Source organism: Magnusiomyces paraingens, assembly GCF_902498895.1.
Source record: "Magnusiomyces paraingens strain CBS 517.90 genome assembly, contig: contig1, whole genome shotgun sequence".
NCBI lineage: Eukaryota > Fungi > Ascomycota > Dipodascomycetes > Dipodascales > Dipodascaceae > Magnusiomyces > Magnusiomyces paraingens.
The window spans coordinates 4,789,892-4,802,005 of NW_022474067.1; the positions used below are offsets into that span (position 1 = coordinate 4,789,892).

A 12,114-nucleotide genomic window follows, 5' to 3' on the forward strand; every position below is an offset into this window, starting at 1 on the left:
AAAAATAAAAATAAAGGATTTTGAAAAAGGTCCCACGAGGCTGAATAGACAGATACACTGCAAGCATTGAGCTGCTTCTAATGTTTCAGAACACTTGACTAACACATGAATAATTTTTGGCACCAGGTTAAAGGGTAAAAAAAAATAATAATTTGCTGAAATCTCGGCGTCAGGCTAAAGAAAATAAAATAAAATAAAATAAAATAAAATAAAATAAAATAAAATAAAATAAAAATTACTTAATGTGCTAAAAATCTTATGGAGCAACTACTCTATCTGGGTCCTCAGAAAAAACTCCAGAAAGAAGAGGAGCATTTGAATATCGGCGGAAAAGTAAATGGCGGCGCACAGCGCGAATAAATGCGTGAAAAGATATAAGAAAGACAATACTAAAAAATATTGCCATATACATGGGCGTTGATGCATCTGGGTCTTCAAGCGAAGGTACAAAGTGCACCCAGCGAAGCCCAAACATTACAGCCAAACTGAACCCGACAATTGTCAGAATACCTGTAAAAATAAGCTCACCCCAATTGGAATAATTCCCTGGAAGATCATTTTCCTCTTGCCAAGCGACGAACCCAGCGCCAGTGCTTGTTTCTTCGAAATTTATTGCGCCTGAGGTATTCCTGTATTGATTATAAGAAGTTATGGATACTACCCAAAGCATAATGGAAGTAAATCCTAAAAATATCAGCAGAGTCCCTACATCTTCGCCACAAGTATTATCTTCATTGCCAGGAAATGAATCTCCAACGCAAAAAAACTGGTTAAAAAAACTATAGATGAAATATACTGAAAAGCAAGACGCCAGGACAGTCATGAAAATAACACCACCACGGTTAGAAGAGTGTCGCGACAAATACGCATTATAAGGATCATTATCAACGCGAGAAGAGCGGTCAATTAGAGAAGTGTTTTCAGGGAATGCATCTTCTCTAGTCCAGGACATTTTTGTTGATTGTTGTTTGTTTGAAAGCTTTACTTTTGATGGCTTTGTATAAAAAAATAATAAGAATATATTCTTATATATAAGAAGCGGGGGAAAATTGCTGAGCCGCGTTTTGCAAGGCAGCAGCAACCCAGTCCTGAACTCAGATCTGCTGTTACGTAAATATAACTTTGTTACACTTTTAAATGTGTAACAAAGGAACCCGTTACAAAGTTAAACTTAAACACAGAGTCTAACTGAGAAATCCTCGCCGCATAGACCCGCCACTGTGCCCTACTAATAACCTCCACCCAAAAACAATCTAAGAATCTTATCAAGCAAGATATAATGACTTCCAGTAGCACCCCAACACCTGTCGGAACGGGCCCTGGGCCCCGAAAACAGTCATCACCATTTCAATGTCAGAGATGCCGTGTTGCACTTATTCCACACAAGTCACTCCTTGATCTAAAACCTGCTCAGTTCAATCTTCTCACTTCATCACTGCAACTTGCCGTTAATGCCAAAGAAAAACAGCAACTTCAAAATGCTGCTTCCGGATACACAGTTTACGGCATTGGAGCTCCAGGATCTGATCCTTCAATACCTCATGTCCCCTGGGGTTTATCAACTTTACCAGAAGAATCCCAAAGCTTGTTGTTTGGTCGCGGTGGTGCTGTTGGATCATTCATTGCACTTCCAGATACCCGCGTTCTGCAGGCAGAACAGCAAAACAGCATGGCTGCACGCGAGGCCAAAAAATATACAGCATCATCTTTTGCAAACTCTGGAACGAAATCATCGGCTACATCAAGGCAAGCATCACCTTTAGAAACCCCTACAGGAAGATCACCGTCACCATTTTCAAACGGAGACGGTTCTAAAAAACCAAATAGCAGTGGAACAAATGGATCCAATTCAACAGGATCTGTTTCTGCAAATATAAGTCAACTAGAAGCTCGCTTTGAAATTATATCTTCTAAAAGTGAAATAGACTACCCCGTGTGTATGGAGTGTGCTGAGATACTCAAAGAATCTCTCAAATCCAAATACGAAGAAGAGTGTCGTGAACGTGACGCTTATATCTCATTTATGAGTACTCTTAAGGCCGAAGCTAATCCCACTGAAGCCGAAATCAAACAACTTACTGAACAAATAAAGCAACTGGAACTTGAAAACGAAGAAGCTCTAAAAGAACTGGAACTGGCAGAAAAAGAGCAAGAAGAACTAGATAAAGAACTTGCAGATCTTAAAATAAAATATAAAGAACTGGAGCTTCAAGAAGAAAATTTTTACAAGGACAGAAACTCATTCATTTTAGAAATGGCTGAAGTAGAAGCTGAAAAAGATCGCGTCGAATCGATTCTTAACTTTGAACTTACAACACTTACCCGCTTACAAAAAGTCAATGTATACAATGATGTTTTCTACATTGGGTCTGATGGATGCTTTGGCACAATCAATGGTCTGAGATTAGGCCGCCTTAAAGATCGCATGGTTGAATGGTCTGAAATAAATGCTGCCTGGGGTCAAACGTTGCTCTTACTCTATACAGTCATCAACAGAATGACTTTAAAAATTGAAGGCTATCGCCTTCGGCCACAAGGTTCTGTTTCTCATATTGAAAAGTTTGACAGAGATCCAAAATCTGGAGAATATACTAAATCAACATTTCTCGAGCTCTATTCTTCTGGTGACTACACTTTTGAACGTTTCCTTAACCATAAACGACTTGATGCCGCTATGGTGGCATTTCTTGCCGTGATGAAACAAGTTGGTGATTATGTTGAAGCAAATTTTTCCGACTTTAGACTTCCTTATGGTATTGTTGGAGACAAGATTGGTGAGCATAGCATTCGGCTCTCTATTAACGCTTCGAACGAAAAGTGGACTGCTGCTTGTAAATATGTGCTCATCAATTCCAAGTGGCTCTTGGCCTATGCTTCACAAGAAAAATTTAATTCTAGTAATTCTAATTAATACTTATTGTTATTTTATTGTTAACAACTTAAACAAATGTAAAATACATTTGTTATTACCGCTAATATCTATTGCTCTCATAAAAAAAATTATCTTTTGAATTGCGAGTTGCAAATTAGGATGTTTGTTGTAAATAAAAGTTTTCAATATATCTTTCAAGGTGTATTTTTTGAAAGAAGAACATGTGACTGTTTTGGCTGGTTGAAATCACTGGCCTTAAAATTTTACTTGTGCAAACTACACCATGCCGGTTCGCCCACATACATTTTATCTCTACAATGTTCGTCATCAAACGAGGTATGTATTCAACAACCAAACTGATTACCACTGCTAAGAAATTTTTTGAATAGATGGACAAAAGGAGAGAGTCCAGTTTGATAAAATTACAGCGCGAATATCGCGTTTAAGCACCGGCCTTGCTCCGCATAATGTCGACCCCGCACGCGTCGCTCAGATTGTTATTCAGGGAATATACCAAGGTGTATCGACTGTCGATCTTGATAATTTGGCAGCAGAGGCAGCTGCTTCTTTAACAACCTTGCACTCCGATTATGGAGTGCTTGCTGGACGTATTATCGTTTCAAACCTTCACAAACAAACTGAAGAGCGCTTTTCTGAGGTAGTCAAAGCACTTTACCATTACTATAATCCACGGGCGAAGGAGTTGTCACCTGTAGTTTCTAAGGAGCTTTATGACATTGTTATGGAGTATGCTGCTGAGCTCGATGCAGTTGTGGATTCTGATAGAGACTACGACTTGACATACTTTGGAATCCGAACTCTAGAGCGTTCTTATCTTTTGCGCATAAACAACAAGGTTTCAGAGCGCCCACAACATTTACTAATGCGCACTGCTTTAGGAATTCACGGAAATAATATACCTCGTGTTTTGGAGAGCTACAATCTTATGTCGCGTCGGTTTTTTACTCACGCCTCGCCAACTTTATTTAATGCCGGAACGGTGCGCCCACAAATGTCTTCATGTTTTTTGGTGGCTATGAAGGAAGACTCTATGCACGGCATTTACAATACATTGACTACATGTGCACTTATATCTAAATATGCTGGCGGTATTGGATTGCATGTTCACAACATTCGCTCTAAAGGGTCATATATTTCCGGAACAAATGGTATATCAGCCGGTGTGGTTCCCATGTTGAAAGTATTTAACGCGACAGCCCGGTACGCAGACCAAGGCGGTGGTAAAAGACCCGGTGCGTTTGCTATTTACCTAGAGCCGTGGCATGGAGACATTTTGGAATTTCTGGAAATCCGAAAGAACCATGGCAATGAAGAAATGCGGGCGCGAGACTTGTTCACGGCACTTTGGATACCTGATTATTTTATGAAAAAAGTGGAGATGAATGAAATGTGGTGTTTGTTTAGTCCCCATGATGCACCCAGACTTGCTGAAACTTTTGGCAAAGACTTTGAAGAACTGTACGACAAGTATGAGGCTGAAAGCCGCTATCAAGAGAAGATTAGCGCACAAACTTTATGGAAAGCGATTGTGAATGCACAAATTGAAACTGGAGGTCCTTTTATTTTGTTTAAAGATGCTTGCAATGCCAAATCTAACCAAAGTAATCTAGGCACCATTAAGTCGTCGAATTTGTGTACAGAAATTATTCAATACTCATCACCAGACGAAGTAGCAGTATGCAACCTGGCATCGTTGGCTTTGCCCATGTTTGTGGACTATAATGAATCATCCGCTTGGTTTGACTTTGCAGCACTGCACCGGGTAACCAAGGTAGTTTTGCGAAACCTGGACGCCATAATTGATAAAAATTGGTATCCAGTTCCAGAAGCTAAAAGAAGTAACAAACGACATCGACCCGTGGCGGTTGGTGTTCAAGGATTTGCAGATATGTTATTGGCACTACGATTGCCATATGAATCAGAAAAGACGAAGCGTCTTAACGCAAATGTTTTTGAAACAATTTACCATGCCGCTCTGGAAGCATCCGTTGAACTTGCCAAAGAACATGGTCCATATGAGACCTATAAGGGTTCACCCGCTTCCGAAGGTTTTCTTCAGTATGATTTGTGGGACCATAAGCCTTCTGGATTATGGGATTGGGAAAAGTTAAAGACTGACATTGAAAAACACGGATTACGCAATTCGTTGGTAACAGCTTTAATGCCTACAGCATCAACATCTCAAATTCTTGGATTTAACGAATGCTTCGAGCCGTACACATCCAACATTTACGTGCGACGAGTGCTAGCAGGAGAGTTCCAGATGGTTAACCCTTGGCTTCTTAAGGATTTGACAAAGCTGGGGTTATGGAATGAACAGATGAAAATGACAATTTTGCGGGACCGCGGGTCGATCCAAAATATTCCGTGCATTCCCAGCGAGTTAAAAAAGTTGTACAAGACAGTTTGGGAGATTCCTCAAAAAGAGGTTATAAATTTGGCGGTTGGCCGGGCACCTTTTATTGACCAGTCGCAGAGCATGAATCTTTATCTTAAGGAGCCAACCTTAGCCAAAATGTCAAGTATGCATTTTTATAGTTGGAAGCAGGGACTCAAGACTGGAATGTATTATTTACGGACCGGAGCAGCAGCAGATCCAATTCAATTTACTGTGGCCCAGGAATCTGCAGAAACCCAGCAGATATTCCGAAACATTGAAATTCCGAGTTTGGATTTGCTGGAAATGAAACAGTATCTTGAGATTGATCATACCAACGGTCAGTCACATGAATCGCGAATCATTACAGTTGATAGTAAGACTGGGCTTTTAGATGTGTTACGACCACGCGGAGATATGCTGGGTATACCTGGGTTTTCCCGTGAAGAGCCTCGAAGTCATGGTCGTCACAGTCGCGGAGGCAGAAAACGAACTCGGTCAGAGGAAGGTCTAGGAATGAGAAATCCGCACCGGCGAAGCAATGGCGGTAGTGGAAGTAGTGGTCTAAAAGTAGGAGGAGGAGGAGGAGGATCACATAAGAGACATAGTGCTGGGTCGACGCATGAATTTAGGAAGAAAGTTTCAGAGCAAGACAAACATAATGATAACGTTGAAACGGCTGGGAATGAAGGTGTTGACAGGTTTCTAGAAGGTTACAGATCTTCAAGAAGTTCCGTTCAAGAAGACTTGGAAAAGAAACGAAGCACAACACCAGAATTTGTAAAAAACCAGAGCATTGAGGATATCAAAGACCAAGATGGTCAAAGTTCGCAGTGCTCTCTTCAATCTTCTCGCGAAGCTTCGTGTGACATGTGCTCAGGATAGGCCTTTAACCCACTCTTGTATAGTTTTGAGCGTGGAAATTCATGCTCACAAAGCATGACAAAGAATAGCAACGACCGATAAGCCGTTTCAGGATATAGTATAAATAGTAGATTTTATCAAAGAAAAAAATTTTGATCTTTGACTTCTCTTGTTTTCACTTTTCAAGACACCGAGCGCGGATTTTGCAATACACTTTAGCCATGCAGGTCTCCTGGTACGCACCTTATTTATAGGCTTAAATTTGGCTCAAAGAGACTACCACCAACAACAATCCGGTTTTAGCGCCGACTTGGCTGAGACGCCTGATCTTTAAAAAAAAAAGAAAAAAAAAGCCATCATCAACAAACAATATAAATCGTGGTGATATCTTATGACTAGATGTTTTAAATACTTGAAAGAAAGAGAGATGCGATTTTTTTTAAGAAAGTAAAACAAAAAGCAGCTGAAATAGCTTGTGTGTGTGTGCAATAAAATATTCGGACCGATGGTTGCCAAGGCCGCTGGCAACGTACATATAAATAAGTCCCGGCGTCCTTTCCTTAACCACCTCTTTTTTATATATTTTTTTCTTCTTCTTCTTCTTCATCTTCTTCTTCTTTTAAGAAATTCGGATTATTTAGACGTTTGCTTTTTTTTTTTTTTTTTTTAAAAAAAATACATTTAATAAAAAAGAAAAAATATAAAAATGTATGAACCAACACAAGAGAGTCATTCACTCATTAGAGACTCGTCGTATGGTGAAGACCCGGCCGGAAATGTTGCCGAAGAACCTTTAGAGACGCATTTATACGACCGAACAATAGAAAATAGATCACACAGCTTCGAAATTGAAGACGATCACGATTCCTCGCTTGACCCTTATGTCGACTCGCCAATCTATCAGGGCTCTTTTCTTGGGTCAACTTCTCCCGCTTCCGATCCAAATATTTTTCCTCCGCCACTACCTTCAATGCCTTCTTTTCATGGCGGATTTTTTTCCCGGATCCTAGCCCGGATCTCACAAGGAATGGATGGTCCCGCCAAACTGCAAGAACCACATGTTACCCCCGTGTTCCGAAAATTTCAATATTTCCCAAATGAACTAGAAACCCGGTGGCCTGGTCCTATTAAGAAGGCAGCTGTGGCCACATTTTTGGGTCTCTGGACTTTGCTTTTTTACATGATTGCACAGCACTCTGTATTGGAGATCCCCCGAGTGGACGGTTCCTCTGTCGACATTTTGACATGCGGGACGACATACGACATTTGGCTCGGTAAGAACGAGCGATGTGGGCTTAATGCAACGCGATGTAATGCCATGGAGCCCGGAATCAAAGACATGGTGTTCAAGTGCCCTGCAGGTTGTAGCGAAGATAGTCATACATGGAGTTATACACCGGTCGGTGACTACGAATCTATCTATCGACCTTATGTCATTGGCGGCGGCAATAACCTATACCGACCTGATTCTTATGTTTGCGCATCATTGATTCACCATGGATATATGTCTAATAGTGTTGGGCGGTGTGGTAGAATCACATTCCAAGGACCTCAAGACACATTTGAGGGTTCAAAGGGAAAGTCCGGGATTGAGAGTTTGACGTTTTCTTCATGGTTCCCTCAGTCGTTTAGTGTCGACGATAGCTTTGCGCAAAACTATTCATCTTCCGGGTGCCGCGATCTTCGATTTCTGATTATTTGGATGAATATTTCGTTATCAGTTGTGTTTGCATACTTTACGACAAATGGACTAATTTTCTTTTGGGTGATGATGGTTCTTGGATTTTGGACCGTGGCACTTGGCTCTAATCCACCATGGACATATGATTCCGTAATGACTTCTGAGGAGGCTATTTCTGAGCTTGTATCTGCAAGTTTTAGAAGATTTTTGCCATTCATGTTAGGTGCATATGTTGTGTGGCGCGCTAGTGGTCGGGGATTATTATTAGGGCTTAAGGAACATTTATCAAAGGCTATTTTTTGGGTCACCGGATTTTGGGTTGCAGTATTGGAAAACTATACTTTCAATAACCTACCAATTAATCGGTTAATCATTTCAGATATTAAGCAACAAAAGGGAGGGTTTCTAGCTCTCATTATTATTGTTGGTATTATTCTTTCAGCAGCTATAGGTCAGGCGTATATTATCTGGCGTTTGGGCAAGTTTAAAAAGTATATCTCGATATACTTGCTCATGATTTTGGGACTGGTAGTTTTGGCAACAATTCCGAATCAGACATTAAGACTTCACCATTATATTCTGGGACTAGTACTACTTCCTGGAGTCGGTTTCAAAACTACACCAGGGCTTTTGTATCAGGGCTTACTTTCTGGGTTGTATGTTAGTGGAATTGCACGATGGGACTTTGACAGTATTGTGCAAACCGTTCTTCAACTGAACCGTGGCGATGCGTTAAATATTGGTGGGCTTCCTGAGTTGCTTGCACCAGTAATTGGTAACTTGTCTAGCGTCGCTAGTAACGTTACACTGGAGTGGAGTGATCTTGGACAAACTGCTATTGAGGCCGGCGTATTAGGACACCATGGCTGGAATGGATTTAGTTTGATTATCAATGATATTGAGTATTACCGCGGCGCAGCTACAAGCTTTGATTTGGCGCGTTGGATCGCAGAGGTTGGTGCGCAGAGCGCAGCCCGCTTATATGTACGGCTAGCGTTTGCCAATACGCTTCCAAACGTTGATTTCACTGGAGATTATACCAAAGCTGCTGTGTTGGATCTTGTGACAGGTTCATGGACTCCACCAGCGCCGGGACCTGCTTAAATTTAAAATACCATAATAAAAGACATTAGAGGCACATAAAAAAGGTTATACAAAATTGGACATTTGTGCCATAGAATATTATTTTTTTATTTTTATTTTTATTTTTTGGTTGTTGATAAGCGGTGATCTAGAGTAGTAGTTTAAATCAGCCGCAGAGATTTTGAGATGTTTGGTATGATGATAAAGATGATTGTTGATTGTTGATGATCAAGATTAAGAAATCAAGACAGTGATCAGCATTTAGGAGGGTTGGTGTCAATATGGAATTAAAAAAACATACACTTTTCAAATAACCTTCATAAAAAAACTTATTAAAAATGAGTGTTGGGCCGCGGGATACCACGGAAAAGCCGAGGAATACCAACATACTCGAAACGGTTTCTTTCACTATGGGGTAATGTAAAAAAAAAAAAAAAAAAAAAAATTATAAATTCAATGAGCTAATGAAATTTTTTTCTAAAAAACGGTCCTCATAAATCATCATCATACCGTAAAAATACCAGAGATACCAAAGTGTACCCTAATTCACTACGGCTTTTCCGGCGGGAGACCTTACAACCACAAGCAGAGCAAACTTGAGGGCTAATAGGTGCACAGAAACAAAGCATTGAAGCCCATCAATTCGCGTTAGACACGATGCAAATCCGGGGGAAAGAAAGAGAAGATGAAAAGTTTCAAAAAAAAAAAAGAAAAAAGAGTAATTGTGAAAAATAAATAAAATGACCCTCGCCCTAAGTTTTTTTTTTCTTTGGTTAATCGGATGGTTCCGCGGAGTTGTTAATTGGGTTTTACAGACTTAGAGATGAAATTTCTGAGTCTTAATACCTAAATACATTGGACGTATTTGCTCTGTGATTTTAAAGATCTCACATGTTTTATTAATTATATTTTTAATTTTCTCTCACTAGTTGAGTGAGAATGATGCCCAATATGCTTATAATAATAATAATAATAATAATATTTTTTTCAAGTTTCTTGTTTTCTACATGACTGAAAAAATTGGCAAATGGAGGATTATTATTATTATTTTGTTTAAAGAAATGAAAAGATTTTTTTTTTGTGTACACTAGAACTTCAACTGAGAGCATTTTTCACGTTTTAAGTTTTAATTGCAGCCGACCCCGTGGAAGTCTAATTGACCAGACATAATTGAGGCCACTCATCTTAATACTCTATGCTATCACTTTTTTTTTTTTCACTCCACTAGCTACATAGCATTGAGTCTTTTTTTTATTTTTTTTTTATTTTTCTTTTATATTAAAAAAAAATACATTTCTTTTTTACTCTGCGGGGCTCTGCCTCCCTGAATCTATCACATCTCTGCTCTCTCAAATTAACATTTGCTGGAATGGGGTTCAGTGTGTACAGTAGGTTTTGTCCGTCTGTCGGAAATGACCGAAGCACTCCTAACATACGGAGAAGCCCCGCGTAGCATATCCAAATTAGGAAAGAAAGCAAAAATAGTATGCAGAATCAGCCGCAGCAGCCAGCCATTTTAGATTTCCTCGGGCTCCTCCATCTTTTGATTCAATTTCTTTTTTTTTTTTTTTACTGTAAAGGTCGCGCACACTTTCAACAATGATATATACAACAAAGACTTTTCTAATAAATAGATAATAATAAAAAAAAAGAAAGTCTATCGCTAAAGGGCTTTTCCATTAAATTTAGTATAAATAGGAATGGAAATCTTCAATTATCTCAATTTTTTTTTTCTTTCCCTTCTTTTCTATCATCATCATCAATTGTTTCTTATAAAAACAACATCCACACAGCTTGATCACCATTTTCTTTACACGAAAAAAAAAACCTACATAAAAAATGCGTTCCACTACTACTGTCGCCGCTTTGGCCGCTCTCTCAGCAACTGAGGCTTCTTTTACTTCCAACCTTAAGAACATGTTTTCGCTCTCTTCCAGCGAAGAGCAGCAGCAACTCTTGGGCGCCATCGACCTTGCCTCTGAAGACCCCGCCTACAAGCGTCTCCACTGCCCTGGCAACTCTCCCTTCTCTTGCTCCATCCCTGCCGCTGCTGACTCGTGCTGCTACGAGGCCACCAACGGTGTCTTTGTTGCTTCCCAGAAGTGGGAGTCTGGCGTCGGCCCCTTCAACCTCTTTACCAACAATGGTCTTTCCGCCCACAAGTGCTCTGGTGGTGCTTCTCAATACTGCGATTCTTCCCGTGAGATTGGCAATGCTACTGAGGTCCTTGAGACTCTTGGCTACAAGTCTTTGATTGCTGAGCTTGCCAGATCTTGGTCCACTGATGAGGAGGCCTGGACTCATGCTTACAACAAACACGCTACTTGCATGGCCACCCTCAACTCCAACTGTTACGGTGAATTTGAGCGTGAGAACCAGAACGTTGCTGACTACTTCACTGCTTCTGTCAACCTTCAGCGCCGTCTCCCCACTTACTACTTCCTCCAGCGCGCTGGCATTGTTCCTTCTTCTACCGAGAAGGTTTCTAAGGATGCTGTCCTTGCTGCTCTCAAGGGCTTTGGCTACGGCCACGATGTTTACCTCAAGTGTGAGAATGGTGCTCTTTCTGAGGTCCGCTACTACTTCACTGTCAGAGGCTCTGTCTCTGCTGGCAGATTTGTTGCCATTGATGCCGATAAGGCTTCTGACTGCCCTGCCGAGTTCTGGTACTCTCCTAAGGAAACCGTTGCTGAGCCTTCTGAGGGTGAGGAGGAGCTCCTTAACCTTGCTGCCACTCCTGATGCTTTCCCTGGTGCCCCTGAAGCTCCTGGCCTTGCTCCTACTGGTCACCTCATCACTGATATGATGCCTGGCTGCCTCGACAACAACGGTACTTGGTTTGTGGGTGGTCTTTGCGGTAACTTCACCAAGACTCTCCTTCCTTCTGGCAACATCACTCTTACTACTCTTACTGGTAACTGTGCTCTCAACGATACTGGCTTCTTCTCTTGCGGTCCCCAAAACATTGAGGCCACTTCTTTCAACTTCACCACTTTTGGATTCTTCTTCAAGGAGCTTGGATTTGTTTCTGGCTACTACGATGAGTTCTGGAGCGCTGTCGACAAGCCCAGCAGCGGCAAGAAGGCTCTTGTTCCTCCTACTTCTCAGCAGATTTCTGTTGGTGCCAACTCTTCTGGTACCATCAACTTCAGACTCAAGTACGTCCCTCAGAAGTTGGCTTCTCTTGATGCTTAAACGTCTTAATTATTATTATTA

At 40.8% G+C, this 12,114-nt stretch overlaps 5 protein-coding genes across 5 annotated transcripts; 4 read left to right on the forward strand and 1 right to left on the reverse strand.

Moving 5' to 3' along the window:
- Positions 1–256: 256 nt before the first annotated feature.
- On the reverse strand, positions 257–952 carry SAPINGB_P001455 (uncharacterized protein; the record flags this gene model as incomplete). The annotated part of the gene is made up of 1 exon (XM_031996177.1): positions 257–952. The coding sequence occupies one exon, from the start codon at positions 950–952 to the stop codon at positions 257–259; it is 696 nt and encodes a 231-aa protein (XP_031852068.1).
- Positions 953–1,279: 327 nt separating this feature from the next.
- Positions 1,280–2,911, forward strand: SAPINGB_P001456 (uncharacterized protein; the record flags this gene model as incomplete). Its single annotated transcript, XM_031996178.1, has 1 exon — positions 1,280–2,911. The coding sequence occupies one exon, from the start codon at positions 1,280–1,282 to the stop codon at positions 2,909–2,911; it is 1,632 nt and encodes a 543-aa protein (XP_031852069.1).
- A 278-nt stretch (positions 2,912–3,189) lies between these two features.
- SAPINGB_P001457 (uncharacterized protein) lies at positions 3,190–6,155 on the forward strand (the record flags this gene model as incomplete). Its single annotated transcript, XM_031996179.1, has 2 exons — positions 3,190–3,208; positions 3,262–6,155. The coding sequence occupies 2 exons, from the start codon at positions 3,190–3,192 to the stop codon at positions 6,153–6,155; spliced, it is 2,913 nt and encodes a 970-aa protein (XP_031852070.1).
- Positions 6,156–6,840: 685 nt separating this feature from the next.
- SAPINGB_P001458 (uncharacterized protein) lies at positions 6,841–8,919 on the forward strand (the record flags this gene model as incomplete). Its single annotated transcript, XM_031996180.1, has 1 exon — positions 6,841–8,919. One exon carries the CDS (start codon positions 6,841–6,843, stop codon positions 8,917–8,919), a length of 2,079 nt encoding a protein of 692 aa, XP_031852071.1.
- A 1,818-nt stretch (positions 8,920–10,737) lies between these two features.
- On the forward strand, positions 10,738–12,093 carry SAPINGB_P001459 (uncharacterized protein; the record flags this gene model as incomplete). Its single annotated transcript, XM_031996181.1, has 1 exon — positions 10,738–12,093. The coding sequence occupies one exon, from the start codon at positions 10,738–10,740 to the stop codon at positions 12,091–12,093; it is 1,356 nt and encodes a 451-aa protein (XP_031852072.1).
- Between the last annotated feature and the right edge of the window lie 21 nt (positions 12,094–12,114).